We start from the raw sequence: 22971 nt of genomic DNA on the forward strand, positions 1-22971 counted from the left end.
TGTCAGCGACTTGCTGCCTGTCGGTCACCGCCGCAGCAACGAATTTTTCCTGGTTTGTCGTAGTGCCTTTATTCATGCACTCAGTGAACGAACTAAACAAAACATACGGCTACCTCTAGTCTCCCAGAATAGGTTCTGTATACTAATATTCTCATAGCTATATTGGTCAGCTCACACTTCAAACGATATACTCTACTTTCAAAGCACACAGGCAATTATTCCCTGCGCTGTATCATATATCAGAACTACCTCCACCTATTGATCGTTGTCATTGGCAAAGTCGGTATGCATTGCGGTGTCTTATTTCACCGCCACAATATCGGTAGGCACCTCTCTGCATTCAAGGCACTGTCGCTACCTATAGCCACAATTTACACGGACTGGTGGAGGCAATTTCGCTACGATTTTTTCGAGCAGCTTTCTGAAAAGTCGCAATACATTACGCATTCTCGAGTTTCCGACGCACAGGTCGTTTGCGACGCTACGCCGTTCGTAGCAGCAACCAACAGTGATGCAGCTGCAGAAGATATATACATCAATGAACGAATGCGAACAAGTGGCATATATTTGGAAACCTAGGCATAACTTCGTTGAATAATCGCGAAGTTAAACTAAAATAATGCGCGTACGAGGTATTCATATTTGTGCCTATCTCGGTAGTGCACTACAAATATTTTTGTTATATATGGTGTTATTTATTACAGAATTTAGGAGTGTCCGAACTGGGCGTATCGAAGAACGCCCAGTGTGTGTGTGTACACTCTCAAGGTTCGCTAACACCCAATGAACATAAATACCCACGAGAGCAGCAGATTGGACAGCCGTCGCCGTAGCTCAGTTGGTAAGAGCACCGGACGCGGTATTCGGAGGTCGTGGGTTCGGATCCCACCGGCGGCATGGTTGTTTCTTCTGCTGCTTTATAAGTAACTTTCTTTAAGCGATTTATTAATCTAAGTAGTAAAAATATCCCACTTATAAGCACAATACATAAAAAAACATTCCCCTATGCACCTTGGTTTCGGTGACAGTTGGCTCCCTTCACAAGTATATATATATATATATATATATATATATATATATATATATATATATATATATATATATATATATATATATATATATATATATATATATATATATACGATGCATCGAAAACCTTGAGCGGCTGGAACACACGGCCCCGGTGTTCCTAAAACATAACGTCCTAAAAATAAACCAGTTATATGAGCTGAAACTTGCTAGTCATATTAGGAACGAAATCATGCGAAATCCCTCGGTGTTAACTAACTTGAGCCAGCCCAGTACTACACGGTATAACTTTCGAAAGAACTTCTTTAGACTACCCGCCATAAGAACGAGCTTTGGTACACAAACACTGTCGTATTTAATCCCCAACTTTATAAATACACACCCATCTCTTCTTGACATATCACAGCAATGTAGAGCACTCAAAACGTTCAAAAATACCTTAAAAACGTACATACTGTCCAACTCAAAGCTTTAAACATACATGTTTTGAAAACCAACTAAATTTTATGTTTTTTTGTAATTGCATTAGCACTTGTATAATGTTGTAAACCTTTGTACATTTCTGTGCACTGTATGGGTGACAGGGCCCTCGTCAGGCAGAGAGCATTTGCCTTTTGCTCTGTCATCCTAGACCGCCTGTGTGTGAAAGAATGTTAAAAATAAAAAGATAAATAAATATATGCTGAAAGGTGAGTAAAGTACCGCGATAGGAAACGAAACTGGTCTTGGGCTTTCATCGACGATGTTTAGGGACGAGCCGGAGTGATCGGGCTTGTAATCACGCAATGCGAAAATTGGTCACGTTCCTGAAATTTGCATAGCGCTAATAGCGCGGGTGTGGCTGCCTTTAGACGCATAGGTGGAGCGCCGCTCAACGTGGAATTCGTCCTTTTGCTTAGATCCTACGAAACCCTGGAACACGGAAACACCACGCTGTCATGTTTTAAACAAATCTCAAGCACCAGAACGCGCCAGTGAAATTTGTACAATGAACAACTTAATTCAGAACTTTAAACGAGATAAGCGTGTTTTGCTCGCGTTAGAAAATGAGCGCTTATTATTTTAATTTATAAATACGGAATTGAAAACAAGTGCGAGCACCCTGAACTGTACAAAGCCTGAAGTAATACACATATGTATTAAACTCGGGTAGTCGTGCCGCTTTAATTGCTTTTCGCAGACGTCTGATAGGAAGTATTCCCGCCATCGGATTCAACGTCCGCTGCTCGCGACATTAAGCGTGCTGTGTAATTCTATTCTCCGGCCTTCGTGTGCAGGGACATACTGTCCCTGCTTTCAAGCTTTTGCGCACGAGAGCGCGGTGCTAAATGTCACCGAATCTCGCGCGCGTGAAACAATGTATGCAAAACGTGTGCACGTGCGAACTTGGTAGGTATGGTCGCAACACCGTGCAGTCTGGTAGCTGGCGTTCCCGGGTATTTCGCTGATAGAAAGTAAAAACTTCTACTGCATAACCAGCCAGGAAACTCAACACACCACGAAAACTATGGAATAACTGACCAATGAACACCCAAGAAAATTATACAGTAAAACGCCAGAATGAGTCCCCCGCTGGCGTGAACTCTAAACACCCGACTGCCATGCACTCAACCCTACGAACACAGCGAAATCCTGTCATTGCTGACCAAAGCAGCATCGCACATCTGATATGAGCAATACCTAACCGCGCCGACGGGAGTTTTCGTGCTGCAATTTAGCACTCGTCTCCATCGCCTGGCATATGGCAGCGATAAACCAGGCTTCTTCTATATGTTCTCGCTTTTTTTTTTCTTGGAGCTCTCCTCTCAGCTAATCTAGAACAGAGAACATTAGCCCACGGCTACCAATGCGAATATGTTAAGCCACCGGCTTTACAGCGGGCATATTTCTCGATCTGATGCTGACTGTCCCCTACATGGACGTCTTCTGGTGGAAGGGAATACGGTGACCAAACAGAATGACCACCCTGTCTTCAGGTAGACAAGACATGAGAATTGTAAAAACCTCGCTTGTTTCAGCGTTCATGAATGCTTTTTATCAGCAAAGTGATCGCAAAAAAAAATGTTGTACGCAGTAGGACCAGAGTATTTGAACTAACTTTTTATCTGGCTCATGGACACGCCCCTAAAGTGACTCCAGCTTAGCTCCGCGCAAAGCTATAGAAATCTATAGAAACCTATAGGAAGACGGGGCACGCACTAGGTTCCTCACCTCTTGAAGGGGTGAGGAACCCTCCTTCTCAACCCTCCACAGTTTAGGAATTCCATGGATGCTACTGGAGGCCCACAACACGATTTGGAGGCAAACCCCTTAGGGCCCTTACTTCTGACAAAGTACATGCGCTGTCTAGAGTTACACCTCCCAACACTTGGTACTACCATGTATCCCTCCTGTTCATCTATACGTTCAGTCAAACATTCCACCGAACACCCAGTCGAAGATTCCTGTCCAGCGCCGGCGGCGAAACCAGGACACTGCGCCTTAGTCGGCCAACCATTGTACGCGGTGAGGAAACACAAATGAAGAAGTGGTAGGGAACACCGGCTCGCCACTCGGAGAACCGAGCGAAGACGACAGCTCACCCGAGACGTCGGCGAGCCCTGCCTCCCGCTCACGGCGAACTTGAGCATCCGTGTGTGCGCCGCGCACCGCCACCGAGCCGCTTCGGGCAGCGCACGAATCTAGCGCAGCAGCCGCACGAGGCACCCGAGGAGAGAGACCGGGGCTGCTCGGGCCCGGAACCCCGGCTCGCTGGGGCGGCCCTCGCCGAAAAGGTTAAAAATACAGAGAGCTGCTGTGCCGCCGGTGGGGGGAGAGAGAGCCAGCCAAAAGGAAAAGGGGGGAGGGAAGAAAGAACGAACGAAGGAAGCAGAGAGAGAGAGAGAGAGAGAGAGCGAAACAAAGCTGTGCAGAAAAGCAAGAGCGCAGGGAAAAAGAAGAAAGAAAAGGTGACGCCCGGCACTCGTCGGAGTAAAGAAGCTGAAAGGGATTGGCGTGAGCGCGGGGAGAGACGACCGCGAGAGAAATAGAGCGAAGACACAGGCAGACAAACGGCACCAAAGTCCCGCCGCGGCGGCCAACGCACAGGCGCGGCACTGTGATCCCGCAAAACGGGAGAGGTGATGAAGGGGATATGAAGGTTGTCGAGGCGGCGAGGGCGTTAAGCGTAGGAGGGTGTGGAAGCAACGAGGCTGTTGCGGGGTTTGAGGAGATGCCTGCGCGGCGTCTTTGTTCGTTGGTTGTTTTTTTTCCTCGCTCAGTTGACGAGCTGTCAGGCTTGGTATAAACTTGGTCGGAGTTTATAACCCAATGGTCGAATGTTTGGAATGCTCTGTCAAGTGGAGAGGAGGGAAACGGCCGATGTGAAAGTGCGTGTGTGTTGCGCAAGTATGGAAACAGAAGATCGAAAGCGAGGGATACGAGGCGTGGACATGGAAGGGATGGAAAGAGGGAGAAAGCAGCGAAAGAAAACAGGGCCGACGCGAGCCTCCGAAACACTGGCACGACACTGTAATCCCGGGAACGTATATAAGGCGCTTTTCCACTATATAGGAGAGTAGAGGAGGAGGCCTACGCACGAGAGAAAGGAGGGAGGAAAAAAAGAAATCACGCGAAAGAAGGAAAAAAAACTGCAAAATGTCTTGGCATCCAAAGGTGTTCATCTACCCGTACGACAGCTAAGGCCAGCGCGCCTTCGCCTCCTTCCCTCTCTCCCACCTCCTCACGGTGGGAGGGAGGCCAGAGCTTCGACCGTGCGTTCTGGCCCTAGTAGGAGAGAGAGAGAGAGCAGCGCGTTTACCCTCTCCCTCTTGCGCCACTTCCTCGAGTTCCATCCGTGTCTCACACAGCGGAGCCGGCGGCGCCCGAAATAAAAACGCGGGGTTCCCAGTCGTCAAGGGAAATCTCGAGGGAGGAGGGTGCCGGGGTTGAGGCGTTTTTTGAAGAACGTCTAGGCCACGGGAAAAAAGAAAAGAAAGGGAGCCGTAAGCGGGAGAACAGCAGAGGGCGAGGCGCCGCCCCGAATGAGGCGCACACACGTACGCGGGGGAGTAAGCCCGAAAGATGAAGCGAAAGGCTTGCCAGGGACGGGGACAAGGCGGTCCCTTTTACAGGACGGCTCCGAGGGTTTCTCAGCGTGTGTGTGTGTGTGTGTGTGTGTGTGTGTGTGTGTGTGTGTGTGTGTGTGTGTGTGTGTGTGTGTGTGTGTGTGTGTGTGTGTGTGTGTGTGTGTGTGTGTGTGTGTGTGTGTGTGTGTGTGTGTGTGTGTGTGTGTGTGTGTGTGTGTGTGTGTGTGTGTGTGTGTGTGTGTGTGTGTGTGTGTGTGTCGCGGCGTGAGTGCTCTGATTCCGGAGTCGCGGAGCTCTCTGGACAATGAAACGCCAGCACGTGCAGAACGCCCCGTTCAAATCCGGTCACCGCCCGCACGAATCACAAAGATGCCTGCGTGTGAGGACAAGGGCCGGACAGCCACAGCCCAATGCTTGCAGGTCTGCCAGCCTTTGCCTGTGCATAATTTAAAGTGCGTCTCTCGCGCTTTTTTTTTTTATGCAGACGCTTTATATACGACCCGCAGTCACTCCTCGCTACCTCGATACAGGCCGGTCACCACGCGACAGCTCGCATAAGCGTCACACTGTCTTGCTTCGGCAGAACACAGTGACATTATCCCTTTTATTCTCTGAGATAGTTATACGAAGCAAAAAGTAAGAAATAAAGAAACGATCAAACTTATTCCGCGATCTCATCGCAACATATACCCCAGGGGAAATCAGAAGTCAACATGTGTTCGTGTGTGTTCCGAATTTTAAGTTCAACTCTTCGAAAACTAAATCTGAGAACACTATAGCTTGCCTCGAGCCGATGCCTCTGCTATATCAGGCATAAACAAGCGGTCCTTCGCTGTGCAAACACGAGGCGCTTGCTCACTATGCTGTGTATTGAGAAGGAATGCACAAAAATAAGCACGTGCTTGATGACGTTCGTCACGAACACATTATTTCCTGTTTGCACGACGAGCACTTAGGCCGGGGCTACTGAGTATCACATGGACAACGCACTACGGCGTTTCATTACCCGTGTGTAAACAGGAACCTGACGGGCCAAAAAGACACACACCGCATTTCTATCTTACTACAAGCACTTCGTTTCTTAACTTTTTGTTTAGCAATATCAACAATAAAACAAATGAGCGGTTCATTAACGAAGAACAAAGTGGGGCGAGTCCATAAGTACGGGCCCCAATATGCTAGTTTTTTTTTTTTTAAGTATAACAAATTCGGAGCTACTGCGAGGCAAGTGAAACAGCAGGACTCAACCGAGTGCTTCAATGTCATCGACAGGAGCTTCATGGGAATACGGTAAATGAGAGGAGAAAGACCGCCATCTACTTTGTTCCTTAATATTTGTGGAATTATTAATTTGTGAAACACATTGAGCTAGCAAAAGGTCCCTATTCCGGTTACATCAAACTTCGGGCGACATAGAGCTTTTCTGTTCTATTCGTGAGCTCTTCATAACGGCGTCTAACTACTCTTCAAAAGTCACTGCCATGCGGTAAAACATGACGTAACGTAATACAACGCAATGCAACAGAAAGAAATTTCAGTGCAGAAATTTGGAGGATAACGAATAACACCTCATCCAAGATGACTAGGCAACAGCCCTATTTAACACCCTTCCCGCCTACAAAACCATGGGCAGTTTTTTTTTAAATTTTTTTAGACCGTGTTTTGGCCCGCGAAGCAATAACAAGGACCGGCTGTTGCGTCCAGCTCCAAAAACGGTCGTCTCCCGTTTCCGGGTTCAATCATATATACGCCAGCACTCCACGCTTTCTATGCTGCAGGCGTTTCCTGTCGTTGCTCTAATTATAGCACTTCTGTCAAATCCAAAACGCGAAACGCACTTCGGTGGCAGCGGGCGTCTTAGAAAAACCGACCTGAGGCTTTGCGCTGCCTTCATTTTCCGTACACACCGGATAAATATAGAGAGAAGCAAAGAAAAGGAATATAAAACCAGTGAAGCCATGAAAGGGGAGAACAGGACAAGAAAGGAAGGGGCTGAGAGGCGTGAAGAGCTGCCACTGTCGACATCGAAATTTGTCACGCTTCGTGTCACAGGAGCGAAGACTTGGGCGCTAACGGGGAGACAACGGCCTGCGCGTTTGACGGACGCGGCTAAAATAGCGAAAGCCCCAGCGATGTAGGCACCTCGTTAAGGCACCAACGTTCTGCATGGGCACTTTTGCGCCATAATTGAAGAAGCGCATTCAGTAAAAACGATCATCTTGCAAAACCGTGTCATACGATTTCCCGATGCAAGCACAGTACTGGCGAATTGGCCCTCACAAGCACGAACACTGCCGTTAGCTGATATCAGAAGCCCCCGAAACTAACAAAGCGCCAAGGTAAGGTCACCGAGAAAAGATACCCAGCGCTAGCTAAGGTAAGGCATTACAATAACCAAAGCAAAATATCTCAAATATGCGAAGTAATCTGATTCTTCATCGACGTTTGAGGTAGCCAGGGACGATTACATCAGCTCAGGGATTAAAATGATATCCCTTTTGTAGAGCGCGTCGAAACCACTATACCAGGCTATTACATAGCTGCACCAGTACGACTTGCTAATTACTCGCTGTTCCTGCCGCTAAAATATACGCGCAAACTATCGGCCGGTAGCCCGTCTGGCAGTAAAATGCTGACGCCCTAATTCGAAACCATTGGATCGGAAAACCATATGTCTGCTATCAAATTTCGCTGGACGAACGAAATGAATTGCAAAACTGAGCAACAGAAATTAAACCTCATCGCATGTTGCTCTAGTTTGGGTAATATAGCACTTAAATGCACCATGCGAAATACGATCATCAGGCTCGCGCACGCGCGCATAAACACAAAATCACACACACACACACACACACACACACACACACACACACACACACACACACACACACACACACACACACACACACACACACACACACACACACACACACACACACACACACACACACACACACACACACACACACACACACACACACACACACACACACACACACACACACACACACACACACACACACACACACACACACAGGACGGCACGTACTGTTCCGCCCACGGCAACACCTCGAGTCACGACGGCAATTACAACACATAGAAAGGAAAAAAAAAGATAGAGAGGGAGGGTGAAAGCATCCTTGAGAGGGGCGTCGTTAAGCGACCGGGTCCGCATCAGGCAACACGCAGCCACGCAGTGCGGACCACGAATGTACGACCGGCAAAAAAAGCCTCGCAAATTCCGTTGCACGCAGCACCAGCAGCAGCAGCAAAAATGCGCGTTTCAAAGCCATACGCGTTTGGGAAAACTTCTCCTCGAGGCACCGGGAAAGAACCTAGAACAGTGACACGAACGTGGCAGAGAGAAAAGCGCGCATAGCAGTGAGGAAAGGTCGAGGGTTGGGCATCCATTCTCACCTTAGGCTCGCAGTGGAGGTGGCAGCAGTATTTGCAGGCTGCGGAGAGAGAGAAAAGAGAAACGGCACACAGGCCTAGGGTCAACGCCTCGCCGCTCTGACTGCGGCTAAGAAAAGACAGAAAGCGCGTCGCGACCGCGTTTCTTTCCACCGCGTCTCCGCGGTGTGCGCGACGTTGTTCATTTCTCAAGGCGGATGTGAACAAGGCAAAGAAAGGCAACTCACAACAAGCGCACACCTTTGTCTCCTTTACGACGTCAGCAAAAAGAAAGTATTCTGCCACTCTGTCAGCACACATTTTTTCAACTCTGCTGTAACTCAGCCTCAAGCTGACAGGACTTGCAATGGTGGTCGTGGGAGGCGCGAAGACCTGTTCCGCTAAGGCGGAGTCTCAAAACATTCGCGTACAGTGTCGCGCTCAGGCTGGAACAAGAAACAACTGACCGAGTTGTAGTAATTGCCTTTTTTTTTTGTCCACTGTACCGATCTCCATTTTTTTTTTAGTAATATAACGGAAGAGTCGGCCGGCAAGACGGTCGTCCAGCGGTTCTTGCAGAATCTCAGTCGTGAAATGGACGCGAATCCGCGCATGCGCACAGGGCGCTTTCCAGTTGCAGCGTCGTCTGCTTGGCTGTTTGTACTGACACGACACCCCTTCCCCGCTGTACGCTCCCAGTCACGCAAACCTTCCTTAAAATTTAAGAAAAACAAAAGGATAATTTGAAAACCCGAGTCCACAACACAAGCTTGACCGTGACATGCACGAAAGGAAACTGCGCCGCTTTGCAAAGGAAAACAAGGGGGCCTACAAAAAAAAAAAATGAAATAAAGCTTGTTGACGCGGCACTTTTGAGCTACTGTGAGAATCGCTTCCGGTCGATGATGCCAAGAACACAAAAATCAAAGCGGACAAGCGGTGAAAGTAACGAAATTAGTCTCGTGACCGCGAAAACAGTCTCCTCTCCCTCGACCAGCTAGTTTGGCAAGCTCTTCGCGCCAGCGGTTCAAGTGAGGACGCCCTAAGCGCGAGGGACTCCACTCGCGAGACTTGGAACTGGTTCAAGGAAGCGCCTAACCATCACTGGCACCAGAGAGTCTACGGTTTTGTACCGTTACTATACCACGTGCAAGAAAGCGCCCTGCTTATTTTAATTCGTGGTGTACGACGAGCGCGTTTTCATTGTCATCGGCTTCGTTATGGCGGGATCTTTACATCGGTCGAGACGTATGGGTTTTCTGAGCAAAGTTACGCTACCGTCTTTGCAAAGCTGACGCTGCTGGCGCAATAAGATTCAAGGGTCACGGTGGCGGACCAAATGTGGTTTGCTACGTCACCGTGAACACTTATTAATGGGTCCAAACCCCTTGATGCTGCAAACAATCATGCTCAATACGTTGTGCTAAGCCACGATGAAATTCGCTTTCGCTTCTCGGCCACTCTGACTCCTACTTAAACCACAGACTTACAGGTGCAATATGTAAGAAGAGAAAAAAAAACATGTCCAGGATAGGTGACCAAACTTGCATATTCAATAACGGCTTGGGTTTCTTTAGAGCCCGGTTGAAAGCCTTCCAGGCAGTTACATGTTCTGAATGGCAGCACCTTTCATCTCTCTTCTGAACGCGACGAGGCTTGCGTGTTACAGCTAAGACGTAGTTTTTCATTCTCTTCCCGTGCTTTCTTACTTTGTGCACGGCTACATTTGTTTGCTAAGTTATGAATAGTAAGATACTTTGCTAGCGCCTTCCTCGCCGATGGATCTTGACGAAAGATACTAACCCTCATAAAAATGGTCTACAGACATTCTATAGACTTCTTAGAGACTCTATTGCCTTGCTATAGATATTTATTTTTGCCTATTCATAGTCTATAGACTGTCTACACACAAAAGTCTGGTAAAAGTGCATGGCCATAAATCTATAAATTGCCTACAGACTGTCTATAGGCTTTGTATAGCGTATAGATTGTTCTGTAAGGTTTGTCTATAGAGGGTCTATAGACTGTGTAAAGAAATTTTTGTATGGGAAAGAGCACGTGAAATTCCGCAGTTCACCTGGATTCGAACTTATATTCGCAGAAAACGATCCCTGTGATGCTGCACCTGTGAGGTGACCGCGAAAACGGGTAACACGCAGTACGGCACAGACGTGTATGTGCACTCTAAAAGACTCCAGGCTGTGTAAACATATTTGCAGGCAACTTAGAAAACATATACAGGCCATTCGCAACCACTTAGCCATTATACACCAAGTGACACAGGCGATAAATTTAAAGCATCGTGTAGCTGATACCCTGAATCAGCCATTATACAAATTGCGAGTGCTAAATCCCAGTAAATAAGTACTTAATTAGCAGTTTTAAGTTTTTCATGCGTCGAAGGGAACCTCAGGTGGTGCTCCACACGCACCGCTATTCTGTTCAACTGCGCTGTTCAGCTAAACGCAAAACGACACAGGAGGAAGCGCTGCCCAAGTGGATCGTCCCACAGACAGGCCTCCCTGCGCCTCTCACGTGGCGTGTAGCTGTCGCAATTCACTGTAACCAAGCCCTGTGCGGAGCGCCTTCAACTTCCAGCGATAAGATGCAGTGCAGCGTTCAAGCGTAACCATAATAACGTAACACGCTTTGTGCTCACGACGAAGCGTAGGAGAGGGGCGTAGGGAAAGGGGAATCGAGTTGGCCCCGCCGTCCGCGACTTCGTTAATAAACCTGTCACTACGTACTCGGTACGTAACAGTGATTAATAAAGGCGTTTAGAATAGGGTAACCCTATACCGTTTAGGAGCACAGAGGATAAGAGGGGCGCCAGTGAGCAGGCACAGGGCAATAACACCTCTCCCTCCGGTTATTGACCTGCGCCAGCGCACTGGCGCCCCGCTATTACCATATGCCCCTAACCGATATAGGGTCACCCTATTCTAAACGTCTCTAACAACGTTGTGGCGGACCTTACAACGAAATCACGATTGCACAGACGCAGTGTCCTCGGCCCACGGGATCAACTGGAACCATCCGGGATTGTTGCCCGCGCACAGAAGACACGCGCGTTGTAGCCGCACGTTCAAATGTGGCTCGGAGTCGAAACCGTGACCTCGCGGCAAAAAAGGCTGCCGCTGCAGTGATGCACCCGCAAGCAGGAGGAAGGCCAAACGGGGGCCGACGTCGCTGCTGTCTTGGAGGCGTGTACATCGTGGCGGCGGCGTCTCCGAGTGCGCCCAGCTGCTCGACCTCTTCAGGCCACCCTGCCGCCACCGCGCATGCAGCGCGGCACCACGGGCCCCCAGAATAGACAGCCGCGCCAGCGCCTGGTCCGCCGCCACCCGGCGCCTATTTTCAAACTGCCTGGGCTCGGCTTCCGCACGCCTGAGAATGTATAGTGGTGTCCCCCCACGTGCTACCGCGTGTACCACGTGGGACACTTGAGCTCCTCAAACGGCTGCTGATGAAACAGAGAGCCCGCCAGGATCACGTGACGAACCGGTTTATGGTTTATGGAGTTTAACGTCCCAAAGTGACTCAGGCTATGAGGGACGCCGTAGAGAAGGGCTCCGGAAATTTCGACCACCTGGGGTTCTTTAACGTGCACTCACATCGCAGAGTACACGGGCCTCTAGAATTTCGCCTCCGTCGAAATGCGACCAGTCGCGGCAGGGATCGAACCCGCGTCTTTAGGGTCAGCAGCCGAGCGCCTCAACCAGTGAGCCACCGCTCACTGGACAAACTGTCCGGCCCCAGTCGTCTCCTACAGCTGCAGCCAGATAACATGGCTGGTATAGAGCGAAACGCAGTTTGTCTCTCGGCAAGCAGGCTTTGGGGTTCTGAATGAGACCGCGCTCATGAGTGAGCGCCAGCTTCTTACGATTCACCAAGAAAGAGAGAGAGAGAGAGAGAGAGAGAGAGAGAGAGAGAGAGAGAGAGAGAGAGAGAGAGAGAGAGAGAGAGAGAGAGAGAGTGAGAGAGAGAGAGAGAGAGAGAGAGAGAGAGAGAGAGGGGGGGGGGGGGTATAGCGTCCGAGCGCCTCAACCAGTGAGCCACCGCTCACAGGACAAACTGTCGGGCCCCAGTCGTCTCCTACAGCCGCAGCCAGATAACATGGCTGGTATAGAGCGAAACGCATTTCGTATCTCGGCAAGCAGGCTTTGAGGTTCTGAATGAGGGCGCGCTCATGAATGAGCGCCAGCTTCTTACGATTCACCAAGAAAAGAGAGATAGAGAGAGAGGGGGGGGGGGGGGGGGGGTATAACACACGCACCTCACGCGTTCATTCATAGAGATGCGTCTTTCTGTGCCCGCGGATTACATGATGCGAACGCTTTCTTCACCTCAGGAAATAGAGGCATTTTATTACACGGTTTCATTTTATAGGCACATCAACGTGTCAGTGTCAAGTTGTCGAGCTGTTAACTCCTCCTGTCTAATGTTTTCCCGCACAGCAGTGGCACTGTCCCAGCTTCACTGAAGCTCAAGCCATGCTCACCTTTCAAGCGACTCTATAGTATTTATTTCGGCTTTTCATTTGTTTCACGATAACATACGTTAGCCAGCGCATCTAGTTACCGAGACAAAAAGAAGAAATCACGTAACCTCGGCGGCGGATTTACCGCAGCTGAGATCTCCGCGACTGCTACGAGCTCCAGGTGTGATGCGTGGGTTAGTGCAGCGCAATTATGCGTAATGTCGCAGTTCCTAGATTAATTGAAAATTGCACAAAATGCAGTGCTGGCTGCTACGGCATGTGTCAAGATTTGTGTATACTCCTGCCCCACGCTCACTCAGCATCTGCGAATTCAGGTCTTTGCATCAGCGTTTGATATCTTGAAAAAAAAAAATGGCAGGCAGCGCCCTGTTAGCGTCCAATACAAACACACGCGTGCCTTTGGCTCGCACAAGAAATATATCTTTATTAGCTGAACGAGTTCCGTTAAAGCAAGAAGGGCGATTTCAAAGCTGGCGGTGACTGTGTATTCACATGCAGACGAACTGCTTTTTTTTTTTTCGGGTTGCCTATAATGAGAGCTGCTTAGCATACATTTCGGCGCGGGGAGTGAACATGGGCGTTACAGAAAAAGACAGCTTTATCAGAGCCTCTTGCAAATATGTGCGACCTTACATGCATATCACAAGTGTGGCTTTACATCAAATAGAAAAAAAGAAAAGAAAGAAAGAAAGAAAGAAAGAAGGAAAGAAAGAAAGAAAGAAAGAAAGAAAGAAAGAAAGAAAGAAAGAAAGAAAGAAAGAAAGAAAGAAAGAAAGAAAGAAAGAAAAAGAAGTGACTACGGTTTATCGTTTATGGGGGCTTAACGTCCCAAAGAGACTCAGGCTATGAGAGACACCGCAGTGACGGGCTCCGAAAATTTCGACCACCTGGGGCTCTTTAACGTGCACTGACATCGCACAGCACACGGGCCTCTAGAATTTCGCCTCCATCGAAATTCGACCACCACGGCCAAAGAAAGGAGTAGTGTTACATATTTCGTGACACCGTCCGTTTTGGGCCGAGCAGCTATCGAGTGTATACGCACGGCCCCAGCCCAGTCCGTATCGAGCAACACTCACCTCTGCAGGAGGCCCCCTGGTCCCTGAGCGGCTGCTGGCACAGATCGCAGCGCTGGGTCTTGCGAAACTGCTTGCTCCGGAAGGCGTGCCGAGCCTCCACGCCCACGTCCACGCCGCGTACCTGCACACACACACACACCACGAGACATGAGCTCCCGGCAACTTCTTCGCAGTTGCTCGGCTGTGCTTTTGGGTGCACTCTGCTATTGGTCTCTGGCAAGCGACGTCTCCCTCTTTATTTACACTTTCCAACTTTTCTCTTTTTTTTTTTTTGCTGTCAGCCTTATGAATGGGATGTGGAGCCGCCAATTAATCTTTATAGAAGGGTAAAAGGCGCGCCAACTTAGTGGGTGAAAGCAACGCACGAACCGTAGCGCATTGGGCTAGATACGTGCGCCAGTCTGGACATGACTGAACGCCTCGGAGAAGGAGATGCTGCATACGTGAGATTGCTTCAGCGCCTTTGCTAACTGAAGGCGCGAAAACCGCAGTACAATCGCGTGTTGCTTACTCGGTCCACTTCATACGCGCAACACTGCGGTTTTATTACACCCGCTAACGGAAAATTTGGACTACTTGCGCTCTGACCGCGTATCCCCTCCGACAGATGCCAAGCGCTAAAACACGGCAATCAAGGACGTAGCCGGGTATTGCCTGCAGGCTACAGCGAATCGCGCTCACGTGCCGTTCTGGTTAAAGTGCTGCCCTGGCCTAGAAGTAGAAAGAATGAAAACCATTCCTGATAAGATGAAATTGCAGTTTTTCTCAATCGAATCTTCACGATGAAAGAGCTTCGTCATCGCACCGCATTTCGAGCCCCAACCCGAAAGGGGGCGGTAAACAGCGCATCCCTGAGAAACGCAGCACTTAACGCTTTCCTCATTGCCTTTCTTTAGCAGCTTCGATATTAGCCACGACCCGACGCGCCATTTGCGAAAGCCACATCACCACAGCGGTCACAATGACTAACGAAGCCAGGGGCCAGATTACGCAACTGTGACGAATTCTGTCAAAAGTTATTAACAGTGACGTCAAAATGACGAAACGATGAAACGTCACCACGTGACGCAACAAGGAATCAGCCAATCACAGCAGGGCGGCGCCCCGAGAGCATTCGAAGGACCGTCTGGTAAATTTTTTGTAAAAAAGAAATAAGAAATAAGCAACGAGGCAAAATAACTAATATTTTATTTTGTCAAAACATTGTGTTTAAAGTCGAAAATAACAAGCAAAACAAAAAGTGTTCGAAGTTGTGCTAATAAATTGACTGGTGGGTAACTTTTGCTGCCGCGGAGCTGCGCTGACGGCGGTAAAACGTCAAGCCGCTTTGCACGAAAGCAGCCGATTCTACGCCGTGTTTATTGTTTGTCACGCGGCGCCTGAAGTCAAGCTACTGTGCGGTTGACCTAAGTGCGCAGAAAAATTTGAACGAATGCAGTGAAGGCTACGTGCCTACCGAGCGAACTTGCAAGAAGCGCTTGGTACGAAATCGACGAAGACAACTTGTTGAACTCTGTGTTTTTCGCCTCTTTCGATCGATGACAAAAATGCCAAAAGGTGAGGTGTTGCAGTATGTGATGTGTGATTGTCTGTTTCTTTTCCCCTCAGAAGACGACCGCGAAGTGCGATTTGCTGGGAAAAATAGTGATTTGCCAGCATAAGCGTATTTAATTTATATATCTGTGGCACAGAGGTGACCGCGGGAACCCACCCTTTCTGCGCGCTAAGTTAGCAGATTGCCTGCAATACCTGCCGTACGTATTTGCTCACCGTCCGTTGTGCGATGCCGACGTGCGCCTCGCTACCAACGGCAGCCTGAAAGCCGCCCATGGCAAATAACCGCAATGCACACAGCACCTGCCGCCGCATCGACAGCGCGCTCGCACGCAAACCTCCAGTTCATCGGCGAGTTCGTCGCATAGCCACTCCACCGTCTGCTTCTCCAGTCGAAAAAGGCGTCGAAGCAGCTCGTCCGGCAATTCAAACGCGTCTTCGTGCGCCCTCCTTCGCCGTTGCTCGCGCCAGCGCAGCCCCCTCAGTCGTATGGCCGCGTACACCGCCGCCATTTTCTGTCACAAAGGCTACTGTCAAATTGACAGCCTCAAAGCTGTGACAAAAAACTGTCAATAAGCGGCTACATAATTAGGTGTGCAACGTCACCACTTCTGTCATATCCGTGACGTAATCGGCAGCCACCCATGACGCAAAAAAGCAAAATGGCCGCCGGCCACGACCGACCAATTGGAGCAAGGCTTATTCACACCTTTGTGAGAAGTTTTTGACAATTTTCCTAATTGACAGTTGCGTAATCTGGCCCCTGACGCCCTGCGTTTTATTACTTTTCCCTCCATGTATACTCACGGCAGAAGCCCCCTTCCCCAAACGTAGCAACCACCCCTCTCCAGTCATTTGACTGCCCTGTCTTACCTTAACGAAAGCGTCTAGAGTCAGCGGCACAAACGCGCGTTTTCGTTTCCCCCGTGTTTCCCTTCAAGACAACATCAATTAAGAGAACGAGGTTCACATCTTATCGATTGGCATAGAGCCAAATTGGCATTTCATGCACTCGTGCTTACCAAAGGCCGCTGCCTACAGCCAGGGATTCGAGGATGGTGCGCAGTAGCCCGTTTCCTCCTCAACTTCGAATGAATGAGAACACCTTCTTCAAGGAACCAGTCGTTGCATATGCGTTTAGTAGATAACGCCGCAACTTACTCCCCATGCGCGAAGGAGCCGCCAAACGAAACCCACTTCTACGGAAGGTGGGTCGAGTGGGCGGTGTTATCTTTAGGTCACGGAGGTGCTTTATGCCTTTATCCTGAAGATCACGAATCCCAAACCTCAACTACCACCGCGTTAGTAGTCGTAGGGAGATTCTGAGGCCACGGGTCAAGTTGCGCGTGCTCAGCTACGTTAGAAACGAGACCAAACGCAACGGACACACGCGTATAACTAACTATACGCACACACAAAGAGCCACGCAGAGCGGCAGCAGCAGCCTTGGCCGGGTGCGGGAAAAGGCACGCGCTGATTCACGCCCAAAGGCCCAAGCGCGGCGATGACGGCACAACAACGCAACATAACGAAAGAAGTCGTCAGTAAAGGGGAGGAAACACGGCGCGGGTGTAGTGTCGTGACAAATGGCCGGAGCTTAGAGAGACGTGCCCCCTGTGTCTCGAGCAGGCAGCAGCAGCGGCCAAGTGCAGGAAGCGGCCCTGCCTCGGCGGAAGAGAAGAAGGGTTGCGTGGTGCTCGTGGCCAGACGGTGCACGCACACGAGGGCCAGGCGCGCATGCTAATCAGGCGAGCGCAGAAGAAGGAGGGCGCAGCGGCCGAGCACGAGGGAACCCTGGCCTCCTCCCGGCGCACGTTGGCAGGCTTGCCGCATATAGCGGACGCCGCGAAGGATGAAACCAATCGGCCCCAAGGCCCCTCGAGCAGAGTCTTCGCAGTGATCAGCCGGAACGAAGCGGCGGCCTGCACAAACCATCGGTTCGCCCGCCCAGCGCACATTCAGTCTGCCAGGATGCGCGTAGTACGCCGCAGGGTCGACGAGGAGGTGCGTACGATCAAGACCGGGTAGAAGGGCAGCCGCCGGAAACGTGAATCTAGGTGCCATGAAAAGATTGCCAATGACGGGTGTACGTTGCACAATACTTTGAGAGGTTTTCGCATGGGCGGCCGCTCCACTGTTAGCATTTATTTTTAAAGGGCCTATACGCATCGCTAGATCTATGTCGTTGATCTAGGGGACAAAAGATCATATTTTGCTCGCTATGCCCCAGTCATGCGGAAGGGCGACAATAATTGCGGGCCGCTCTGGAGCGCTTCCACAACTGGCTTGCGTCGGAATAAGCCCGCGTCAAGCCCGGGCCCGCGACCCACTGGACCCATGATAAAAAACATAGCTCTTAGCACGGCCTTTCCCGATAGGCTGGCAAGAGATGCATTGCTCGGTGTTTGTGAGGTGCGTCGTCACAGTCTCCAATGTAATCATCATAATCGCCTACAATTTATTTCCTTTTTTCCCACTACTCAGCATATCAGGCCACGCCCACATTAACCAAGCCTCCAATCCATCGCTCCGTTATATCTCTCCACTCTTGTAAGAGAAGAGTCGCGCGAATGGAAGTAACGAAAATCTCATTTTCAACCTGACAACTCCTTAGAGAGTAGAGATGCAGCGTGTTTGCATCACCCAACAGCTAGCACTTTATCAAAGGAGAGCAAACCCCTTTTACTGTGGGTTTTCATGCCTGACTTGTAATGGAGGTATGTAATTTAATCAACATGGGCAATTCGAAATGAAAATAACCGATCGGTTCTTACGGAGTACAGTCTTGGATTACAAGAGAAAGCAAACGTAGCAGCGGGCTTCAGATAGTTAAGCAAGCAGAAGTAGTGAAGAATGTTGCAGCGATAAGGTACCCGCAGCCGGCCTAAGACAGGGTTAACTGGAGGTCAGTGGGACCGGCCAACCACGAACCATTCTTGCGTTTACGGAAGCGTCGCTCTCCCCGATCACTAATATACGCTGAGCAATGAAGTGGCAACTAACAGTAATCAATCCTGAAAGTAGCACTCACTTTAATTCATAGATCCAGGACTTCAGTGAACGCACAATGTTCAGTAATCTGAGCGCATCGCAACAGTACTACACCGGCTCACAGCGAGATCACGGTCTGAGAGGAAGCTACACGACGTGCAATATCACCCGACTCTGTGCCTCCTCGTCGACTTCAGTGTTAAGGAAGCAAAAAGCGGCAGAAGGCAGCCAGGCTTCCCTATTCAACCGGAATCAATCATGGTGCCCTGGACGTGCAACGTGTAGCAACTGTGTAACGAACGGCTGAACAAAGCCATTTTACAAGCCGCGATAACACCTCCACAAAAATGGAGGGTCGTGTATCGGCTTGTGCGCTGCCAACAGGGGCATGCCCTTGTCACAGATTAGTCGGCCCCCTATTCTCGCGTGCCTTCCGCATTCATCTGATAAACTCCGGGTCATTTGCATAATGAACAATGGGCCTAATGGCACAATCAGCGATTGTTGTACACAAGGCCATACCTATCAAAGCAACGCCACGGCCAGGCTATGTGCACAGGCCTGTGGCGATCTCAAACACGCCGCCGCGAGCAAGAAGGCGCAATCAAGGCGCAATGCGACGGGGCCATAGGCGGGCATTTAATCGGGCAGCGGTGAATCGGGCCCGGCGAAAACAATCACATACCTGGCTCAGCGCGCACGCGCGCGCGGAACGTCCGCTGTTGCCGCGACCGCTCAGGTTACGCAACACGTGAGAGCGCGCGACGATTAGGATAATTAAGCACGGCGTCGTAATGAGCCAGCGGAGTGGACCAGAAAATGGAAAGAAAAAAAAAGAGAAGTGCCTCTCGCCAGTGCTTTCCCATCGCCATTCCGGGTGGGTGGTCCGCCGGCGGCGACACGCCGGAAAGGGCCTCTGAGCTAAGCCGGTTTGTGTGGACTGCGCAGAACCCCATAGTGTCGCTGAGGCGAATCGCGGTGAGCGTTCTGCGCACTGGTTCTTAATGCCTGCGCCTCGCGACATGAGCCTCGCCAAGAACGATGAGAGAAACAAAAAAAAATACTGATAATTCGCATAACGGATACTGCGTTTAGAGGACGATCCGGTCTTTAGTTGCACGACTCAAGGCCGCCTGTGGGAGCACTCTGAGCAGCGCGAGCACTTGAAATCGGGGCTCGAGTTACATCACCGCACCAGCCGTCTATTGGGCAGTCAGCCGCTATGATTCAAAGCTGAGCACAATTACTTCCAGCGTGTCCCTATAAATGAGAACATCTACGAGAGTATGCGGTTTTAATTATTTCCTCGCTGTAAACGAATGAAGAACTGTGTAAAGTGCTGAACGCCGAAAAAAGTACGCAAGCGCGTATAATTTTGTACAGGACGAAAAATAGACTAAAGAGTATGAGCACAGCGACTTATATGTAACACAGGACGCGTAGATTGTTCGACATAAAGGTCCTTTTAAAAATCCGCGTCGCTCATAACCGGTATCAAGAAAATTTGAGGTCACTGCGGCAACCCGCATCTGAGGAATGCGAAAGCATTGGCGTCTCGTCGTTTCTCTTTGCCCCTCTTTGCTTCCCTCGTCTCCTCGCTTCGCATCACTTGCCCATTCTCCTCCCATTTACTCGATTAAACACTGATGTAAATTGATCCAATTTCCCAATTACCACAATTAATTATCTTAATCAAGTTTCATCAATTAATAATAATAATAATTGGTTTTGGGGGAAAGGAAATGGCGCACTATCTGTCTCATATATTGTTGGACACCTGAACCACGCCCTAAGGGAAGGGATAAAGGAGGGAGTGAAAGAAAGGAAGAAAGAGGTGCCGTAGTGGAGGGCTCCGGAATAATTTCGACCACCTGGGGATCTTTAACGTGCACTGACATCGCACAGCACACGGGCGCCTTAGCGTTCCGCCTCCATCAAAACGCAGCCGCCGCGGTCGGGTTCGAGCCCGGGAACTCCGGATCAGTAGCCGAGCGCCCTAACCACTGAGCCACCGCGGCGGGTAATTTCATCAATTGTCCATTTTGATATTTCAAACTTGACGCCACGCTTCGTTTTCAAATTTGGCGTCAAGCGTTGGCTCCGCCCACACTGGCGGTTTTTCAAATTTGGCGCCGCACTTTTTGGACATTTTTGGCTCTAATTAATTGACTAACCAGTCTATCGACATAATTTTTTTGGCAGCATCCTCACATCATCCTCTTTCGATTACAACCATTCGTTCGGCGCTAACTCTTAAGTTCCTCATAACAGCTGCGGACACGTTTTGCGGACACGACCTTGTCGACATGGCCTATAGGCTATACAGGCTATGTCGACAAGGTACTATAGTAAAGCTTCCGCTTTACACGATTTCTGTTCGACAACTGGTATAGCTGGAATCGTTACGTGGTCTTGGTACAGAGCCAGCACTTTCGGCTCCCTCTAATGTTCGCTTACAGGCGACTCCCGTGGCGCCAAGGAGAAAAATAGAGACAGCGGATTCGGGGAAAGCGCGTCGAGATTCATGAGAGCGCGATGTATGTGCACTCGCCTGCCGCAAGCTGCGACCACGAGAGGGCCTCCGCCGCCGGTGTACTATTATGCGGACAACGTGCGGTACAGCGCCTCAGGTCGCCGCCGCTCCACGCACGCAGCACATAAAGTAATGGCGGTCACGCTTCCGAGTTGCGCAACTGGCGACGTCCATTCACGCCGCCGCCTCACTCGCGGTGCCCCGGCGGGCACTCGTGGCGGCTGTGCGGCGCACGAAGTGAAGGCGGCGTGACCGCCCCATTGCCCGAATGCCTCTAATGTTCGTCTTTAAGGCGAGCGCTAATGCGTTCATTGGGACAAGAGGCAGTAGTCGCTGATCAATTGCTCGAAATGACGCGGCCGCTGCTCTGGAGGACTTGTGAGGCGTAGGTAATCGCCGTCTCCGGACACAGCGGTCGAACGTGTCCAGCGCAGAGACAGCGAACGTGCTGCGGGGACCGTATACGACTGGCATCTCGCCGCGCTTGTTATCTGATTACATGCCAGAGATTTCCCTGCGGGCAATGATTAGTAATGGCAAGCAAATTGCGCGTATGTGTTGTCCGGCTTAGTATTTGTCCGGTAGCAACGTTCTTGCAACATCAGATCTCGAGAATCATTATTTGATTTTGCATTGTTATTTTCCCGTGCGTATGCTGTGCCGTAACATGTGCCACCTGGGGTGCCAGGTCCCCGGCCCGTAGCGGTAAATTTTAGAGAGCAACGTCTGACATCGATCGTTCCATCATTGGTGGTTACTTGCTGACATTGCTGATCGTTACAAACCAAGTGCCCCCGAACAATGGGAGTTTGAAAGCGGAATGCCTTTATCGTCACGTGAAGGTGGGGAGGGAACATTAGTACAACTCACTAGTAAGAAGTAGCACAAGTACATTTTGAAAAACGTTAACCTAGAACTTAATGGGCGTCCACGCTGCGCCAACACTGAAAGCATAGCGCACTGAACGATGCACTGAGTGAGGAAAACGGAATAAACAAGTGAGTCACTGGCAGGCGAGAGACCCTGTACAAACGTTGGCGCTCTGCTTGAATCTTGCATTCAAGGCAACGGTTGCACTAAGCCGCCAGTGTCACGTCCCGGGCAGAAATTGTACGCCCGCATACATGAAGAACACGTAAGCACGTATACAGCCATCGATGTTTATCTGAGCCTCCGCACACGACAAACGAGAAAACGGGAATTTTTGGACTTCCAAGAAGTGCGCAAGTGGGGACTTCCTGGCCTGCATCCCCTCCTCGACATCCACCTAAGGCAAACCGGAAGCCCGCCTCTTCACCAGCGACGCCTGGCGGAGCACTTTACCGTCGCCGAGTGAGGCGTGTTTGTTTTTCCCATAAAGGCACCGCCGCCGACTCAGCAGGATAGCCGAAGGGCACCGCACCCTTATCGTCGCCGGAGGCCCTCCCGCCTCATGCACGGCCAGCGGGTTTCCATGGCATTAGCGAACGAAGGCTGTAGGTGCTACGCGAGCTGACCGAGGCGACGCAACTGCGGCAAGTTTTTCAGCGCACGTTGGGAGTGGCGCGCTTGTCAAAGGTGTGTACGCCGAATGAATTGCGACCCGTCTTAGCAAGCGGCCGGCGCAAACATCTCTGGACTATCCGCGCAATGACCACGACTTGTGGTCTTAAGCCCCACCGAGGGGTCAATTTAGGCCACGACAGACTCAAATAACCATAAACTATACGATAAGACCAGTGCGGCGGAGCTTCCTCGAAGGCAAGCTGCCAACAGATCTATTTTTGTTATTTATTGCGATGCTGCGCCAGAGAGGCAGTGACAGGGGGAGGATGAACCAGATGC

General features: G+C 50.3%; 1 protein-coding gene and 1 non-coding gene across 25 annotated transcripts in view; one reads left to right on the forward strand and one right to left on the reverse strand.

The window, feature by feature from the left end:
* Positions 1–22971, reverse strand: part of by (focal adhesion protein tensin) — a 248222-nt gene that overhangs the window by 98517 nt on the left and 126734 nt on the right. For 17 of the 24 annotated variants that reach the window (XM_077659626.1, XM_077659629.1, XM_077659625.1 and 14 more), the window contains 2 exons: positions 14070–14190; positions 8514–8551 (listed from right to left, as the gene is read on the reverse strand). In XM_077659626.1, coding sequence (XP_077515752.1) covers positions 8514–8551; positions 14070–14190 — 159 coding nt within the window. Of the gene's footprint in view, positions 1–3611; positions 3798–8513; positions 8552–14069; positions 14191–22971 lie in introns of those variants that run through there. The other 7 variants (XM_077659643.1, XM_077659633.1, XM_077659651.1 and 4 more) reach the window with 3 other exon arrangements.
* Positions 824–897, forward strand: TRNAP-CGG (transfer RNA proline (anticodon CGG)). Its single transcript has one exon. It is a non-coding gene; the product is annotated as a tRNA-Pro (tRNA).

Source organism: Amblyomma americanum, chromosome 3, assembly GCF_052857255.1.
Source record: "Amblyomma americanum isolate KBUSLIRL-KWMA chromosome 3, ASM5285725v1, whole genome shotgun sequence".
In the NCBI taxonomy this organism is placed as follows: domain Eukaryota; kingdom Metazoa; phylum Arthropoda; class Arachnida; order Ixodida; family Ixodidae; genus Amblyomma; species Amblyomma americanum.